This window comes from Eucalyptus grandis, chromosome 8 (assembly GCF_016545825.1).
Source record: "Eucalyptus grandis isolate ANBG69807.140 chromosome 8, ASM1654582v1, whole genome shotgun sequence".
Lineage (NCBI taxonomy): Eukaryota > Viridiplantae > Streptophyta > Magnoliopsida > Myrtales > Myrtaceae > Eucalyptus > Eucalyptus grandis.
This window is the reverse complement of record NC_052619.1, coordinates 35,993,925-36,013,823: the sequence shown is the minus strand read 5'-3', so window position 1 is coordinate 36,013,823 and position 19,899 is coordinate 35,993,925. Positions and strand designations below refer to the sequence as shown.

The window sequence follows — 19,899 nt, the reverse complement described above, 5'->3', positions numbered from 1 at the left end:
TCTGGAGGAGCTGCCAGGAGAAACCTAGGTTTTGTTGTTTTAAAAAGGGGTAAATTTGGATTTCTTGATGATTCTTTTAGGGTAAAAAAGGAACTCCACAAAATTTTATTAATAGAGCCCTTCAACATTCTGAAAATATTGAAAGCTCAATGCTAATCTCTATTAACATTGAGCAATGCCAACTTTCAACTCAAAGCTCATTAAAAAATGATTGTTAAACACCCTAAAATTTTCTCAATAAACTTTCAGGCCCGAAGGGTCTATTTTAAATGTTAAATCAAACACACTATATATGGCTGAATTCAATGTTTAATTGGGATTTTGGAGGCCACATATTATAGGGGTCGCTATCAAGTTACTTTGCCTCCCTCTACTTGAAGGGCACCTAAAAAAACCTAATTCATATGAGGTTACAGTTTAATGAACATTGATTGAATAAATCGACAATTCTACTGTTTGGTTAGCAACGCATGTATGATTTAGCAAAAGCACCAATGCAATGAGACCCCTCTAGACATGGCCTTGGGCCGGACTTCTTGTTCTGGAATGGTGCTTTTATAGTTTGGTTGTGTCTAGTTGGACTTTGCATAAAGGTTTTCAGGCTCTAAAGGTCTTGAGCAAATGCAAGCAGTGTTTAATATTATTTTTTTTATTATTTTTAGAGCTCTAGGCTTATATGACTGCATTTCCAAAGTCCTCCAAAGACCATTGGCTCAATAAAACTCCTACTTAACTTTGGGCTTTAAGCATTTATGGAATGTTGATTCATTTTTTTCCAACTTGGTCCTCACTAAACTTTTTGAAATTCCACATTTACCATCATCATTTTTACCTCACACGTCGTCTTTGGCTAGCCTAAATCTCATCACCGATGAGCGAGACCAAGTGCCAGCAAGCTTCACTTGAGATTGTGCAACCCCAACCGCCCTCGCTGCGGTTGCACGAGGTGGCCCTTGACAAGGCCACATAACCACGACTTTGGGGTTGTGTGACACTAGCAACCCTAGGTGACAGCAACTGGTACTAGATCTATCAGTGGCATGAAGCAACAACCAAGCCCTTCGTTGGCATTTGGCTAAGGATTTGAGGTGTTTTTTGGGGGAAAAAATAGCAATAGTCCTTTACAAGTATAGTTTTTTTTGTTTTTCCAAACAACATTTAATCGGGATTGCTTTTTAATAGACTCTAAAATTACACCTTACCAAATACTATTTATATTTCAAAAAGAGAAAACCCCTTTAACCAAATTCCTTTACATTTTGCTGTTGACTTTCCCCAAAAAGCAAAGTTAGGCATTTTACTCCGAAATTAAAAACTTGTTTTTAGATTTTCGAAAATATGAGAATATTATTTATGTAATATTCAAATATCTCGAAAGGTTTAGAGTATTTTACATTGAATAAGAAGTCAAGATACTAGAACCACGAGATCAACAAAAGTCAAAAATTCAAAAATAAAAATCCACCCTACTCGGGCTGGGCATCAAAGACAGCAAAATGATACAATTTGTCACGTTCACTAGAAATAACATCACCACAACTTTCTCATGCTTTCAACTAGTTTATCAACATACCAACCGTTTCTCCATACATGTCAATCTGCTTCTGCCAATGGATGGTCCACGGTCTTTGTAACTCCTATATTTTAGGAATAACATTTGAACGGAAAATAACCATTCATGCACTCTTCTCGATCTTATATAGCCCGTTTGGCATCATGCGAACCGCTCTTACCACGTGTGTGCCGACCATTGTATGATAGTTGCCTGTGCCACATGTCTGACTGTAATCCTTACATGAAATTACTCACATAGGACCCGCAGGCAATTGTACTTGCCTATCTTTTAAAATAAAATGTAAAAAATTGATCGGCTTTCGAAAATATCAATAGAGAAGCACTAGCTATTCTTCGCCATTTCTACCTGACATTCTTCTTCCTCTTCTAAATCGACCCAGTGGGAAAGTGCTCCTTAGATATGGAAAAAATGGTACTTTCCTTCATTTTCTGTTTCTTTAATTTTCTGCAAGCCTTTACATGCTATCTTAGTATAATCGGTCTCAAACAAGGTAATACAACAACGCTTCGTCCCTTGTTTGAATCTAGAAAGAAATGTCCCATTGGCTCATTACGGCTTTGGCATGTCTTCACCAATTCGACCGTTAAAATTTCGAGTTTGGTCCTATCAAATTGAAAGTGGAACTGTTTTTTTTTCCATTCCTTGCCATGTATGGATAGAGTTCAAGCAAGCTAGCATACTTAGAAAAGGCTACTTTTGTCAATGACAATGGAAGCAACCTTTTACTTCAAGAAATCATTACCAGCCCACAAACTTTCTTAAGTGTTGTATGGTAAATTGATCACCTTCACTAGTTAAAGTAGTGAAGAATTGTGCTATTTGCCCTAACCAATTCAGCTATATGCCCTATCCCCGCGTTATCTCCACATAATGGCGTTTTGGCATCTGGTGGAAGTAGATTTTGCCTTATGTTTTGTAAAGGATTATGCCCCCCCAGCAACTTGATTTTTATTTCCAACTGCCTGCTAGCCGTTTTGGGGCATAATTTGGCATTTCGATTTGCCCCTATTGGTCGTACACTCAGTATATTGAGATTGGCCTAATTCTCTACATTGCCAACCCCTAGCCTTTCCCATTGGTTATACTCCCGTGGATTGAGGCAATTGGTATCTTGGACTCGAGTAGCACCTGTCTGAGTAAATGTTTGAGGTGGATCGGTGGCAAGCCAGTATCGCCATGGTTGGCTTGGTTTAAAGTGGGTTGGCACCAGAACTATCCTCAGAGCCGGCCAAACCAGGGAACCTTGCCAGCATCGTAGCGCGTGTGAAATTGTATGGGACAAAAACTGTCAGTATTGACCAAGTCAGGGTTGTGGAACAGGGATCGAGATATGATGAGGTTACAGCCTGTATCTGCCCCCATCCGGCAACGCGCCCAACATTGGCGGCTGCTACCCAAGATATAAGTACGGGTTTGACATTAAACATACCCAGGTCGACAATCAATGTGCTCGTCAAACCAGCCAAACTAAGGTATGTAATCGATGCCAAATCTTGCTCACTGGCATTCACTCCTTAGCCACAGTTCTCGCCATGACTAGAGTCCCCTAGTAAAGAACTCAAATCAAGTTTTGGCTTTCGCAATAATTGAACATTTCCACACTGGAGGTCGTGACTGGTTTTCAGCATACCTACTGGGTCTACCTGGTTCTTGTCAAACTCTAGTCTAATATGATTCTTTACGGAGCCTCTCCCCTTGCCCGAATTCAGTAAAAGGAGCTTTTGATCAACTATTTTAGATCATTGGAGGAGTCGGCAATAATGGATTTAAACACTTCATCCATGAATTCAAGAACAACACCTTGCATATCAGATTAGGCTATGATCCATTTCTTGCCAAAACATGCTTATATCCACATTAGTCTTTCCAGCATTCGCATTTGATCGTTTTCCTCAACATTTTGCTGGGCGGTATCCCCAACCCCAGCTTGCGTGGTTCTCCTTGCATTACTCCCAGGCATGTTCCTACTCCAAAGATTCGTATGAAAAGCAAAGAAAGAGCCTTTAACTGGCTCCACTCTAAAGTTCCACTGGGCGTGCCCCTAAAATTGGCTGAATGGGATGCCAGCCCCTTCAAGGAAGAGTTCTGAATGAAGACCAAGCTGAGAATTTGCATATATGAAACACATGTAGTCCTTGTATTATTATTCAATGATTTACAGCTTAGAAAGAAACGTGACTAAGATTATGGGTGTCTTAGAGCTAAAGAACGATAACACAAGCTCAAAACAAACTCACAAGAGTGAGAGTTCCGTAAGATAAAAAGAAAACAATTTAAAACTTGGATAAGTAGAATCTTGAAATTTGATTAAGTGCACGTGTCCTTTCCTAAGATATTATTTTATAGTCATGAGTCTCTAAAATCTCACTTTCCACGGTTTAAGACTTGTTCTCTACGTTTTGTATGTGTTCCCCAAAGTTTTGGAGATAAGCCCCACGGGGTGGAAACAATATCTAGTATTGGATTTGATACTCATGCTAACCATTTTTCCACGAACGCCAATTCGCTTCAGCCACATCTTTGGCCATGATCTACATTATTCCTCTACTTTGGGGATGACAAGATTTGACCCAAAAAGTTAAGCATTTTCGCAATTTTCTCGGACTTTTAACTGGTTTAGCATTATGCTAACCGTTTCTCCACTTATGTCAATCTGCTTCTACCATGTGTGTTGCCATAATCTTCCAAACTCCTACGCTATAAAGATGGCGTTTAATCAGAAAATAACTGTTGTCAGACTTTTAACCGGGTTGGGATCATACCAGTCACTTTTGCCACGTCCGTCCAAGCTGCCTGTGCATCTTGTTTAGCCATTCTAACCACATCTCAAGACTCTAGGATCAAGAATCTCCGCCTCTACTTCTCTTTTTCCATGTCGACATCGTCGCAAATTCTAGTGGCCAAACCTATGCTAATAACAACATGATTGGCATAATTTCTATGCATCTTGCAATTATAAAGTAAATATCTCACTTGGTCAATGCCTCACAAGACCAATGTCTCTCAAAATGGCCAAATGGCCATACCTATTTTGGCCATTTTTAGGTATCAACACTATCCAACTCAAATTTTATCGTTAGATGATGTTTTTTAAGCGAACAAAATCACTTCCATGTTGACCATACGCAACAATCAATCAATTGATTATATCACACCAAAGGCCATAGTGGATGTGGTCCTCTTCTTGTTGGCATTGAGAATAAGATGCTTTAAGGTACTTGGTGCTCAAATTGATGCCACAACAGGCCACGCATTTTGAAAATGGGTGCTCTCCTTTCTATGGCTCTTCACCTACCAAAAACTTCACCAAACTTGTAATTTTCTTTTCCAGCAGAGAGGAGGAATCAAATATGCGTGCTTTATGGGACATTTTGTGTAATGACGCCCCTTTACTGGGCGCTTCATCTTACATTACATAATGAAATGCTTTAAATTCAGACCCAAATATATATATGCGTGCCTGTTATTGTTACGGCATCTGTGCGTTTACATATTAATCTGACATCAAATTCCACCTCGGGTATTTTAGATTCTTTTGTATTCGGGTCAGCAACAACTTGTGACGCAATTCGTAATTCACCAAGCGACAGCAACTGCAACATTACATTGTTTATCACCAGCTACACCTTATCAGCCTCTGCTTTTCTTCTATTTTTGAGCTTCAAATCCATGATACCACCTGCAAATCAACTCTTGTGCTTCCTAAGAGATAACTGTCCTGTCTCGTCAAAATAAATACAAGTTTAGTCGTCATGGTTCATCATAACTTCTGTTCCAAGAACAGAAAGGTCTCATCATCTCAGAGTACATTCGGTAAAATAACGCAGTGAATCTTTTACGTTAAATTGTGTGTCAAAGCAAGAGACCGATGAATTTAGCATTGGCATAACGTCCCCTGGAAGCACCAACGGAGAAAAGGGAAATTGGATCAAAAGGCAAAACGGATCCAGGGCTACTATAGGATGAACAAGCATGCCAATGGAGGCCTAGACATGATTAGAACTTGAGTTCTTCCAGAGTGAGTGTACTATGAGACAGTTCGATTGGCTGGTACAAAGTGAAGGACCAGCTTGTTAATTTTTCTGAGGAAGCTGAAGTTGTATAAGTTATCCTGTCATAACTGAGTGGCTTCCTTCACTCAGAAAAGCAAGCTTAGTCAGTCACTTCACTCAGACAAAAGTATACCACGTAACAGTGATGATTGACTGACATATCAACGGGGTACAAATGAACCAATCGAGTGTTCTCCTTTCAAGACATTAATCCTAAGTGCAATGAAAAAGAAGACTTAATTCACTCGGAATACAATTGCTACTGAATATACTTCCATATGGAGCAGGTAGGAGCAAGACAGACCAAATTCATGACCCTATATAAAGTGACTACCAAGAATGCATCTTCAGGGCTAATTTCCATCATCTGGCTCAAAAAGCATTGAGACCAGGCAATGCGGAAACAGAGAAGATGCCTGACAAACACAAAAAGGCATGCAAGGTTTTCCTTGACTGACAAAAAGAAATAAGTTTTCCTCGTCTCCAAAAAGTATGAGCTGACAACAGGCTTATAGCATTACTACAGAAAACAAGTTCAAATGGAACATCTTCTCATCTTTGCATAGATTTTCAACTCCTTGCTTCATATATCAGCAGATCAAATTTTCCCTGTATTAGTTAGAAGTTGTTTGTCTTGAGTTGACATTGAAGGACACACGAAATGACCAACATTTGTGGTAGAGATACTAGAGAAGATTGGACCAAAAGTATGCTTGTAACAATGGCTGAATCACTCTACAACTATGCATCTACCTAAGGCAGATCGGCAATTACATGGTTAGGCTCTCAAGGTCACTTGTAACTAGGACACTGAAGCTCCTTCGACCACATTATCGAAGAAACTTAAGCTTCTTCAAGTAGACAATCCACTTAGGCAGCCAACAACTAGAAACAAGGACCTAAAGTTGCACTATGATCAGAAACCTTACCCCATGGTTCCCCTTGAGTTCACCCTCCCAAGTCATCAAGCTTCAAGGCTGATCAGTCTGCAAAAACTCTGAAATTATCAGGAATTCCTTACGTTGATCACATTTTTGCTCCATTCATCTGTTTGAAACCCTGAATATGCATAGCAACTCAGTTTTTTTTTTTTTTTTTTTGGTTGAAGTAGCAACTCAGTTTAAGTCCATGAAAATGCCTTCCCAACATGTAACTAGTTCTCTCAAGTTGTGAACTTCCCAAATATGACTTCGGTCCTTCCTCAAATTTTACTAATGGTTATCTTCAAAGATCACTGGTTCTCTTGTTTTCTACGATTTTTCTAAGCTTCACGCTTGATCTGCATACTGGCTGCCTCAATTTATCTAAGAAAGACTGAATCATCGTCTCTTGCTTCTTTGGAAGTCCTCAAGTACTCCCATGTCATATATCGGTCCTATGTACTTGTTTAATAATAATATGGGTATTGAGTCATTTCAACTCAACTAATCTCAATAGATATACGCATAATGCCCGTACACATGCATTGCAAAAAAGAAGCATTGGGCACTATAAACTCACTTATCCACATCCACACCTGATGGAGGCAGCCACCTCCACAGAAAGAAGCATTGGGCTCTCCTTACTTTTTTTCTACTAAGGGAATCTCATCATCTTATCATTCCTCCAGCTGATCACACCACCAGATCCTCTTCTGTGTCCCCATTTCTCTCTCCATTTTTTGGTGTCCAGTACTATAATGGGATCTAGCAGGCTATTACAGAATAAGAACATATGTTACAGCAATTACTGAATGCTGTATCAGGAAGGGGATCTATTACCACCACTATCAAGCCTAGTTTCATGGCTTTCTAGTGTCAGATCAATGATGTTGCATGTATGATTGACTTGGGGCATTTTAACTTTTTTTTTCTTGAAGAAAATTTGAGAATTTGATGGGTTACTTACATTGATAGTATTCCGTTTGCATACTTTCACTCTTCTGCATCTTTCTAAGGGGAACATGGACATGGCAAGTGCAATAAACCACCTGTTGATGCACCCACATAGTTTGTACACAACAATATAGAAACTTACAGAGCAAGATGCTGTCAGAAGTCCTTTCACATTTAGTATGGGCCTTGCATTCCTTCCAACGTAATCACCATTTGATTCATTTTGACTTTTGATTTCCTCACGAGCATACATGGCTTGTGATTGACATTGAACTTCATGGGTTTCCCATGTTACTTGTATCTGAGACTCTAAGCCACTCAGTGGAATGGCCACTCAAGATTTGTTGCCTTTATCATCCTCTTATTGTCAACTATGAAAGAGATAAAGTGTGATACTTGATGAATCGGATCTCCATGGGAAATCTATCCACAAAATGAGCATCTAGATGTCGACAAAAGACTGTTTGCTACTAATTTGGTCTTCCCTAACACCAGCTCCAGTATCAATGATACAAGGAACCATTAGAGTACATGTGGCCATGCATTTAGCGCATAGAGGAATGAAGGATATTATGATAGATAAGGCCATACTATATCAAGGTGACAAAAAAGTTTTTCAATCGTCATGCTAATGAATAATGAGATATTGTAAGCACAGGCAGTAAAAACTTAACCACTTCTAGATTTGATACGTGTACAATGTGATCACCAAGCCAAACAAATGCTTGATTGTTGCCAATTTTACGGTTATTTCAGACATAAAAGCACTTAGATATGCTGTGCACTTTAATAGTCATGCTGTTGGCTCCCTAATATATATGGCTTATAGATTCTTGGTCACCCAATTTGTAAGACGATTAGGTTATCAGCCAGTCAAAACCACAAATTCGGACTCCATACATGTTGAATTTCAGGGTAAATAGGATAACTTCCATCAAGCATTTTTATGGAGGACCAAATTGTCGATTCTGATTCTGAAGGCATAGAGAAGTTTAGCATCAAGTCTCCAACAACTTAAATCCCAATTCGGCTTAATTTTCATGGCAAGCGAGTCAATAATCACAATGAGAAGTGCTTCGCCAAGCAGACAAATTTTCAAATTGAAACTGAAATAGGATACAGTTACAGTGGCAAAATACCTACAACTATTCTCATAAATACTATAATGAAAAACCCATTCTATCATTCACCAAATCTCGACGTCAAAAGCCCTTTATAAGGGAGGCTGCATCTCATTATCCCCAGCAAAGAATCAACATTATTGAACACTGGTAGTGTACATACTAGACAGGGTCATGTCAACAGGTGCTCGTCGAGCATCATCATACTTAATAAAGAAGGGTTCGGTTTCCAAAGACGCCGCTTCTTCTTCGTGATCACGGATCGACTCACCATTGGGATCACAACATATACATCAACAGCGCCACATTGCAGCCAAACGACAAGCACTCCCGAGAGGCAATGACAGTCACACAGAAACTAAGTTAAAAAATTTGGTTACCACCGACAACCCCACCGAAGATCAGACACCCACCATGCAGCCAGCCAGTGCCGCCCCCTCAAGTCTTGATGTCCCTAATGTTCCTCGCGCAGTAGGTGATGACCTCGCAGCCCCGGTTGTAGGGGTTCGCCGTCCCGGCGTGGCAGTTGTAGTACGACGCCCCGGCCGTCGTGCAAGGGACCATGTCCCGCCTCAGCGTCTCGTAGCTGATGTACTTCTTCTGCTGCACCAGCAGCACTCTCCGGCTGGCCTCGGCCTCCAAGTCGTCCGCCGCCGTCTCCGCCTCCGCCTCCGACAAGCAGTCCCGCACGCTCTGCGGACGCGCCCGCTTCAGCGCCACGTCGATCTCGCCGCGAGTGCCCAGAACTGGAACGGCATTGCAAACGGCGAGGTGGGTATGGAAGAGGAAGAGGAGAGAGGAGGAGGAGGAGGGGTAGGGACAAGGTGGTGGTTCTTGGGTTGAGGTTGAGGTTGAGGTTGAGGCTGATCTGAAGTAGCATCTTGGGTGTGGTTTCTTGAAGTTTGTCTTGGGTTTCTCTTCTTGGTTTCTGCGGCGGCGTTCCTGTGAAGTATAGAGAAAGAGAGAGGACCTAGAGAGAGAGAGAGAGAGAGGAATGGAGGAGTGCTTTTGGCAATGGTGGTTGGAGGGGGAGGGGAGGGATCATCAATGCAAGACAGTGGGATCTCGTCTTTTTCGTTGCTGATAATTGCGTTACTGTTTGCCCGCCATCGTGCTTAAAGCGCCAAGATCCTTTATTCATACTCCCCCCCCACATGTGAAAGAAAAGCTGGAAAAGAACAAGAGAAATAAGAGCCCGCACTTCCATGGGGGTCCCCAGCCGACCCTCCGTGATAAGTAGTCGGTACCTAATTCTATTTTAAGTTAATGCCATCAGAATTCTCTAACGTACACACATCTACATCTATGATAAATGAAAAGATAAAATTTCAAATTAATATATCAATTAACTGGCATGTATAATGTATTGACACTTTCCGATAACTTTTGTATCGTGTCGGACATGTACTTCGACACATGTCCAACACGCTTCGATACGCGGTCGATAGGTGTCGGAAAATTTGATATGTGGTCGACCTTCTTGCCACGCTCGAACACGTGAATTTGAAGTTCTTACACATGATTTGAACACGTACGGATCAATTTTTAAAAAAATTCAGAAAATGAGGGGTCGAATATAAATATGTAAAAAATAAAAATAAGAAAGGGAGAAAGACTTCTTGTTATATTTGATGGTGAAATGCAAATTATTTTTTTGGACTTATTGTTAAATGTTAAATTTAATAATGGAATATGGATTGGTTGTTTTGTCTCCAAATTTTATAAATTTTTGGAATGAAATATAATTGAATTTGTCAAATTAAAACGATGAATGATATTAATAAATAGTGAACTAATTTTTAATATAAATTTAATGTAGACTCTTTTTTATTATTTATTTATTTATCTGTTAATCTAAATCAAATTAATTTAGAGTAAATTTATTACAAACATACTAGTTTTGAGTTTTTTGTAGTCATATAAATTTATCATAGTTGTAATAGTTTAGAGTTTTTTATGGTTAAAAATTAATTTAAGATAAATTTGTGATAAATGTACGTTTGGAGTTTTTAGGAATACTAATCAATTTTTTTTAAATCTACTTCAATGTTGAATTTGTCCCAAATCCGAAGTCACTTTCTTGCCCACTTCTTTTAGTCCCTGGACCAGCTAGTGACTCCAACCACCTGTCAATAGAAACTACCTGCTCCTCTCATGATCTTTGATCCAAGGCAGGCAAAACTAGACCATCCTTCACCATCAACAGGGGAGTGTCAAGAGCTGAGGAGCTCCCTTCTCATTGCGAGAGTCACGAGCAGGGGATGGTACAAGTATTCTCTTCCACAGGTACATCTCAATTGAGTATATCCTGACATAAAAATTGACATAAGTTCCCAAATTACATATGACGTCGAACACTTGGCAAGAATTAATGGCAAAATATCTGATTATATTTGGCGCCTCGTTAGCCCATGGAGTCCTATTGAAATAATAGTCCCAAAAGCACCTCATGATCACAATAAAACGGGGGTGCGTTTGTGTAGAGCTACATGCCTCTAAATGAACCAGCGTATGTAACTTCATTTTCTATGGCCTTATTAAATGAGTGATTTGTCAAAATCCAGAGATACAATCATATTATGAGCATGTTGTACAATGGACAAAGATGGTCAATACGAAACCCAAAGAAAGCTGTCATTGATCTCCACCTCCGGCTTTACTCTCACAGCGTGAGCCGCTCCATGCTTTTAGAATTTCTGGACATTCCAGGGCCTGGTCTTTGATCGCCATGCACGTCGTACGAGTTTTCCCTGTAACTAGAACAAGCCTCCTCATTCTCCAATGCTCCGGGCCTTTCTGTCAAAAACTGCTCCCAAAACACATCGTTTATTCTACCCGAAGCAGGAGCTATAGGTTGATTGTTGTTTTGAGCCTCAGGCAACGAGGAATTTGTACGCTCTTCATCTGAATTCTTATTCTTCTGGAGAACCCCAAAACCAGATTCTGTGATGCTGGCATTTGACCTTGCATCTGGAGACTTGCTAGTTTCTGAACCTAGCACATTCAAACGATTGAATTGTTGACTGTGGTCAACTTGCAGTAGAGAAGATGCAAGAGATAGATTTAGTTGGCACGAAACATTGTTATCTCCCTCTTCAGTAGTTAGATTCATGGGCAACGGATGCATCCTTGGGCTTTCATCTACTGGTGGTTTCCTTTGCATAGATGAATCCATCTTGAACGTGAAGGAAGTCCCTGTATCTGAAAGCTCTACTGCTTCAGGTGCACTTAAAAGGCTCTCAGTTCCCATTGGAGCATCTTTAGGGTCACTTTCTGATGTAATTCTCCGTGGGCTTCCCCCATCTTCGTATGAACTATGTGTGCTATTGGAAACCAAATTAATATCCGAAACTGCAGGTGATAACTCAAGCCTGAGCTTATTTGAGAAATCTTGCTGGAAAATATTTCCAAGCTCCAGTCTAGAGCTACTATGAGTATCCAGACTGTTCTCCGCCCCTGGCCTTCCATGATCAGTGTGGGGAAGCCTTCTCTTTTTTTTATATGCTGATAGATCCAGAGACTTGACTTTTCGAGTCAGATGTTCAACAAAATTAGGATTCTGGAGATTTTTCTCTAGGAATGCAAGCAAATCCTCCTGCCTCTGCTCCATTCCTCCCACTCGCTGAAAAAGTTCCCCCATATGAAGCTTCCCAATAGACTGCTGCTGCTTGAGCCTCACAATCTTTGCTTCAAGGGCACTTTTATCACGGTTGAGCTTCTCTAGTTCTTCTTCATATGCTGCTCTTTCAGAGTCCACCATTGAACCTTGAGGCTGACTATGGCTATGGATGGGCTTTCTACGGTGGATGTTTTTGAGAAGATGTTTTTTGTCCTTCACAAATTCTTCATTAGCAAACTCCCATCGCTCAGGATCAATTTTTCGGAATCCCTGAATACAGTTTTCAGTATGAGACAGGCATATTAGAAACCTGAATTTCCTGCAAATGTTGATCCAATCACAATAAGACCACACCCAAGCTGTAATGTGATTGTGCAAGCAAGGCCATGTAAATGATGGCCAGTTAAAAACTGTATTTGAATAAGAAGCTTCTCTGGTTATTTAATTCCTCAGTTTGAGAAAGGTGCCATTGAAGGGCATAAATTCATGTACCCAGAGAAAAACTCAAAGTACAAACACACTAGAGTTGGAGAAGACCAGAAAACACCACAGCAAAATAAAGTAGATAAAAAGAAGCAGCTGAATCAGTAAAGGGCCCTATGATCATGCAGTGAGTTTGAATTCAGAGACTGAATCCTATAAAGCTTGATGAATATTCAGTATCTTTACCAGATTAACATGAAGCATATCATTATTTCCAAATCCAAAAGGTTAGTTGGTGCTTGATTTTCTTAAGAAAATGATTATAGCATCTGCAGCTGCCTCCGTCTAGAGCTGGCCAGACTGTCAGAAGCTAATTTTCCAAGTGAAAGAACTAACCCTAAAGGACATCCAGCAGAGGAAGCATATAAAAAACTTTGAAGTTATTTTATGAGGCAAAGGTAGTTCATGAATGTTTTTTTTTTTTTTTTTGGTAAGGGTAATAATATAAAGAGCTAACCAAAGAATACACAAGATTCGGCGCCACAAAACAAGTTCATGAATGTTGGAGTCTATATTAAACAAAAAATGTTGCCAATTTTGCCATTAGAGGCACTTCAACATTGCAAGTTCTCTCCCATTATGCCATCATCTCATCTATTGAAAATGTAAACAATTTAACATGGAGATTCCTCTGGTGGCAATTTCCGATCAATTCATCTTCACCCTCACAGAAAGCTTAAGATGACTGCTGCGATATTAAAAACACAGAACCTTAACATGGACTCTAGACAAGACAATCCACCACATTTAGAACACTGAACGAGTCTCCACAATGCTCCACAGAATGAATGAAGCTCACCTCTTTTAGCCATACAGGAAACTGAGGCAGGGACAACCCAGTCTTAATCTCATTTTATGTCATCCAAACATGTAAAACTCTCATTTCCACTGTGACATTGAATTACTTAAAGTCAAATTCTAATATCTTATAATGTTGTTCTCCCTTCTTCAGAAGTAACTTAATTCAGAGAGCATAACTGCTATATAGAGAAAATCCTTTGTTTAAGAAACTTTTTACAGAACATCGACATGAGATCACCTCAGAGCACTTCATCATAAGATATAACCTGGAAAACTCAGTTTTCACTTAGGGTGCGTAGAACACAGAGTGGACAAAGATTGAGTGGGTGTCTGCCAAAAAATTTCTGAGGGCACCCATCCCCCTGTCCCCAAAACCTCTGCATTTTTTTAGTCTGATCACTGGAGACAGCATATGAATCATGATTAGCTGTTAGATGCTTTTATAGCAGCGGATGCAACTGATGACAGCAGGAGAGAGATAGAAACATAAAAATGCTAGCAGAAACACAAATCCACTGCACCCTTCCATTGGCTTTTATTGTTCCTCTTTAGTGTTTCCCTCTTTCCATTTATCTTTTATTTTTCCTCTTACCCTCCCTGACCAGTGGACTGACGAAATTCCAATTTCTTTTTGTTATTATAATGTACTTTTCTATCAAAATTGATGATAAACCTTTCTATTTCGTGTTCCACAAACTTGATTTTCCCCCGTCTTGAATGTTCTGCAAACAATTTACCATTCATTATGTTAGCATTACTACCCCCTTTAAGAGTAGTTTTACCATTGATAGAATCTATTATTAGGATCCTTTCTAGCTGAGGCTTTAAGTAAAAGATAAGTATTAAATATGAATTTTATACATGACTATTTAATTATGACAAATAAACGTAAAACTATTGACCGGATCTTTGTACATTAAAATGGTAAAACTGTAAGTTATTTAATGATTTTTATGTTTGAGCATTTTCAATTTAATGTTCCCCCACCCCACCCCAAAAGAAAAATGAAAAGAGGAAGAAAACCAATGCCACAAAAAAAAATATCAGATCCCGCATCCTTCAACAGCCAAAACCAACCTTGATGTTGTTCCCTTCTAGAATTATCCTGGAAGCTGGCATGTCCACCACATAGAATCTAGGATACCGTATACTTGTTTTTTTTTTTTTTTTTTTTTGGGTCAAATTTTCCAGTATTGATATAAAATAAAAATAAAAATCATATAAAATAGTCCCTGTTATCTGTCTAAAATAGCTAACACATAAAATATAAAGCTTAATTGATTCATAAAATAAGAAGATGAAAGACAGATAAAAGTAAAATAATATAATGCTTTGATCCCTAATAACCAAGCTTATAGCAATGCCTATCCTCCAAATCAAACCTTTCTGGCTTCATAACCCCCAAGAAAGATGCTCCTATATATTTTGAAGAAAGATGACCATTTGATATCATAGATTATCTAAAATCATATTTCAGTAGAGGTTGGGTAAGACCCCGTAGCCTAAAACCTACCATTTTTTTTCCAATTTCTCAAGTTTTGTATCTTGAAACTAAGTGTCTACTCTCCAATACCCCATCCAATTCCTAACGAACCATTCCAGCTTAGTAGGTTTCCTTGCACATCTCTAGTTTTCCTGTGGCCTCCCAAAATATTCTCCCTTCCACCTAGGAGGTTTAACTGAATAAAATTGGCCATGAGAGAAGTGATTGATTCAAATTCTAGACTTCAGCAGTTCTTGTAGACCTAACAAGCCTCCATCAACATGTAACAAGCAGAGAGAAGAATACCGCCTCCAGGATATCACCGTCATTTTAATCTCACTTGCACATGAACCGCACAAAGAGATGAAAGCTCCATCAATCAAACAAATCCACCCAGCAAGTAAGTTGCATTTTTTCAAGCCAAGTATTTTTTTCAAGCTCACTGAGCTTCCAGTCTCAAAACTAAAGAAGGCCAGTAAACCACCGTGTATAGGTAACAGGCATATGCAACTACCATGGAAATGATTAAGTAGACCTTCACAAAAGGGCAAACACTAAAAAAGGTAGCCCGGCAACCAGGGCTCACCAGATGCATATCCCGATCCTAGAAAGCTCTAGTTCCAAGAATGAATGGTGCAAGAAAGAATGCTCCAATACCAGGTTGATGTAGGAATTAATGCCAAACTGACCGCTGAATTCCAGATAACTAGCTTTGGCATCATACCCATATAGATGTGTAACATCATGCAAGATCGTAGTTCTTGAATTAGGGAAACGCATAAGGATCAGAAGAAAAGAAAGCAACAACACAAACAATGAAATTAAGAAAGGGAGACACCAATATTTAGCAAGTTGCTTCCAACTTCATTTGATAGCTAAGTAGTCCAACCGACCATAGCACGTTGTCAATAGCTATTACGTAGAAAGTCTTGCTCTTCTTGAAAAAGAAATCCGTTATGATACATAGGTCTACTTATAACATTAGACAGAGAAAAATTATTCCTGAAATTAAGAAATCTATTGAAAATTATCAAAGTGATATCTGTTTCCGAGACCCAAACCAAACATCACAATACTCCTTCAAGTGATAATTTCTTCCCGGATTCCTTATTTCCCTCAACCATTTTGAGTGTGGCAACACTAGGAAGCGAGGTAATATTGGCAGTGACAAAAGGCTCAGCTCAAGAGATGCCATTATTAATACATAAACAAAGTGATCATCAGTGGAACAGTGGCAACACTAGGAAGCAAGGTAATATTGGCAGTGACGAAAGGCTCAGCTCAAGAGATGCCATTATTAATACATAAACAAAGTGATCATCAGTGGAATAGTGGCAACACATGCTCCCAGAAAGCCCCGAATCAATGTAAAACAAAAGGAACTGCAAAGGGATGTCAAATTGGTCCACCAGTCACACTGATCAATCATTATAAATAGTCGAGAAATGACTTCAAGAGACATAAAATGCTGACATTTGCACAGACTTTCGGACATTATCAAAAATTAATTATAAGAAAGCTTATCCATGGTAGACATAATGCACTCATGTAGCAAAAAATTAGTCATCACAGACCCCTAATAGTGGCAAATGAGCTTAAGATGCAGAATTCACATTCCTTTCAATCACAATGCGAGAAGAACCACTGATCCCGAAAAAGCAGAAGGCGTGAAAGCAAGACAAAAGCAAAGAAAAGAAAAGAAGATGCGAACTGCAGAAACTTCTAGCTCATACAAAACACCAAGTATTCAATCCGACAAGAGATTCGATGCCCTCATATCATACACAGGAAAGCAAAACGCCGCAGCATAAATTCAGAACAGCAAAACAATCATCAACCCAGTAACCAGAACAAAAAATTCACGACCAATCACAGACGTAGCGTCCGACGCACGCATCGAACCCCCCGCCGGCGCGAGACGGGAGCGCGACGGCTCGAAACGAAAAGGCGGGCGCAGGGTTCCGAGGACTCACGTAGGTGTTGAGCTGCCGGATGAAGCTGGAGAAGTTGTTGTGCTTGAAATAGGTGGGGAGCAGGAGGCGGGCGAACTCGGGCGGGTTCCACACGACGAAGCTCGTCTTGCTGGAGCTCCACGCCACGATCTCGTCCGTCCCCGCGTCGTCCACCATCTCGTAGGTCTTCATGAGGAACGGCGCCGGGCCGCCTCCGCCTCCGCCGCCGCCCGGCGGCGCTGCGTCCATTGCGGCGGGAGGGGGCGGTGGCCGGAGGGGGCTGCCGGAATCGATTCGGAGGAGGGTTTTGGGGATCGAGGGCGGAGGCAGAGAGAATCCGACGATTTGGGGGAGGGGGAGTGCGGGTTTGACCGGGTCTGGGTTTTTGGGGGCGCCACCTTGTATTGACTTTTCGGACGACGACGACGAAGGTTGGACTGTCAAAACCTGGCAGACCGAACCAGAAGCAACCGAAGGTTCCACCAAACTGTCGTTCGGTAATAAAGCACAAAAACAAAACACGGATGGTCCTTACATGATTCATGTGACCTCCGACCTTTTAATTTATAAATATTAGTATTCTTTTTGTTTTGGTAACCGATGACTCCACCACGGAACCCCGTGCCCGAATGGCTCTGAGGGCCGAGCCCCTATACCTCAGAAGACTAGCCAAGAACCCACCATCAGCCCATTTAAATAATTAGCAACTGCAAGTTTCGAACTCTTGACCTATGCGATGAGAAAGGAACTCTCAACTAATACAGCTACCCACGAATGGGTTAATAAATATTAGTACTTGATCCCTAAACTTATAAACTAATTAATAAGATCTCTAGATTTTTGGTATATATTCAAAATTTCGTCGTGGGACTACATGAAAATATTTAATGTCGTCCTTGAACTTTTGTCCAGTATAAAATGTTGTCTCTGAATTTTTAAACTATTTAATTTGGTCATTAGGCTTTTGATATATGTTTAATTTTATCCTTGAAGTATGACCATTTGGAGTATGAGATATCATCAAGTGTGAAATAGTATTTTAAGGTTGAACACTAAACTTGAATTAATAAAGTGAATAGTTTATGAATCAAATTAAACATATACCAAAAGTTTGGGGACTACATTTTACATTTAAGGTAAAATTAAATAACCAATGTGCAGAGATCACATTGAATATTAGGTAAAAGTTCAAGAGCTATTTGTATCATTATGTCGATAATAAATAACCAATCAATAGTCTTTATTTTCAATATAATATCTTTTTATTATAAATTAGACAACAAATAAATTAACATATCTCATCATAAAAAGGTAATTTTAATGTGGTCAATTTCCTCGGCCTAGGAGGAGGGTGAGAATATACCGGAGAGGGTCTATAATTTAAAATACCTTTACTTCTTATTTAGAGATTCTTATAAAAGCAAAAGATTAAAAAAATAAAAAAAATGAACAAGCATCTTAGATATTTAATAACATAAAACTTGTTTGGTCACGGTTGGATGGTGAGTATAATTATTCGGAGTCGTGACCTGATGCTTTTTAGTTGAGCGCTTTAGAGCAAACCTCGCCCAAAAAAAAAAAAAAAAAAAATCCTAAAAAGTGATTACGTTCGAAGAACTTAAGAATGCTTGATAATTTTGTTATATAGACCTTAATTTTAGGTCATTTTAATTTAAAATATCATTTTATATCACATTGTACTCTTGCCATCTCGATTTTTAATTTTAGGCAAATTTATAATTAGTGAGTTATCACCCATCCTTTCAAATTTAGGTTTTGTTTATTTTATAGAAATAACCTAACAACGTGACATATAGTGATTAGGTGAGAGTATCGAACATGTTTGATGAAAATAAGGTTTTTGATGTGTTTGCAGATAAATAATCTTGGGAGTAACCAATGACAAAAAAAAAATACTTTACTATTTACCATCAATAAATTGGATATAAAACCGAACGAATCATTCATTTTAGAGATATTTGCGTCCTTTAAATTGAGAATGCATGTCTTATTTATAGACGCACTAAGACCAAGCTGTCGTTTGGTAACAAAGGAAAAAAAGAAAAAAAAGGACAAGGATGGTCCTCCTGGGAGAATTAGTAAAAAATCCTAAACTTATTGTAATTGCGCCAATGTAATTATAAACTTTTTGTTTGCTAATTCAGTCCTAAACTTAATTCAATTCATCTAACTAAATTTAACCAACCGATACTAACATGGATCCCAGCCACATTGGTCGTTTGGTGAACATTGACAAGGCAATTCTTTAATAGTATTTTATTTCTCTAAATTATTTTCTTTTTTTTTTTTTTTTTCTCTTTATTCCTCTTTGGCTTCCTTACTTGCAATGGCTGGTGAGGCTTCAATGGGGCTTGCCGGCCACTGAGCGAGGGCTATGAAGCCCTCACCGGTGACCTCACCTCAATCTAGGCCAAACTTGGGGCCGCAAGCAAGGCCAATCTCGCCCTGTTCTTGCTGGCCTCACTAAGGGCAAAGGCAACCTCGCCCATAGCTAGCAAGGCCATGGGGGTCGTGACCGATCCATGATTCCTTGCCGATCGAACTGATTGATCCATGGCAGGCCTAGGTGAAGGTCACTAGTTTGGGTTTTGGGGGCACCACCTCATATTGACTTTTCAGACGATGAAGGTTGGATTGTCAAAAAGCCTGGCAGGCCAAACCGGAAGCAACTGAAGGTTCCACCAAACTGTCGTTCAGTAATAAAGAACAAAAAAAAAAAGACACGGATGATGCTTGAACTTTGATCCAACAAGTGATCTCCGAAACTTTAATTTGTGAAATGCGAGTCCTTGATCCCAAAACTTATAAACTGTTTAATAGGATCTTTGATTTTTCGTACATATTCGAAATTTTGTCATTGGATTATATGAAAATTTTTAATATCGTCCTTGAACTTTTGTCTAAGATAAAATGCTGT

At 39.5% G+C, this 19,899-nt stretch overlaps 2 protein-coding genes across 2 annotated transcripts; both read right to left on the bottom strand.

Annotated features, from left to right (window-relative positions):
- Positions 1–8,561: 8,561 nt before the first annotated feature.
- On the bottom strand, positions 8,562–9,664 carry LOC104414279 (protein RALF-like 24; the record flags this gene model as incomplete). Its single annotated transcript, XM_010025347.3, has 1 exon — positions 8,562–9,664. A coding segment is annotated over one exon (603 nt), but the record flags the coding sequence as incomplete, so codon positions are not given.
- Positions 9,665–10,987: 1,323 nt separating this feature from the next.
- On the bottom strand, positions 10,988–17,446 carry LOC104414278 (heat stress transcription factor A-5). Its single transcript, XM_010025346.3, has 2 exons — positions 16,983–17,446; positions 10,988–12,512 (listed from the first exon to the last, which is right to left on the bottom strand). Exons 1-2 carry the CDS (start codon positions 17,208–17,210, stop codon positions 11,286–11,288), a joined length of 1,455 nt encoding a protein of 484 aa, XP_010023648.2. The 5' UTR covers positions 17,211–17,446; the 3' UTR covers positions 10,988–11,285.
- Between the last annotated feature and the right edge of the window lie 2,453 nt (positions 17,447–19,899).

What these genes read in the sequence shown, in the direction of transcription:
- LOC104414278 (XM_010025346.3), bottom strand. Translation starts at nt 17,210, where the DNA reads ATGGACGCAGCGCCGCCGGGCGGCGGCGGAGGCGGAGGCGGCCCGGCG. An exon ending in TCCGGCAGCTCAACACCTAC is followed by an intron (nt 12,513 to 16,982) that starts GTGAGTCCTCGG and finishes AACTGTATTCAG; the next exon opens with GGATTCCGAAAAATTGATCC.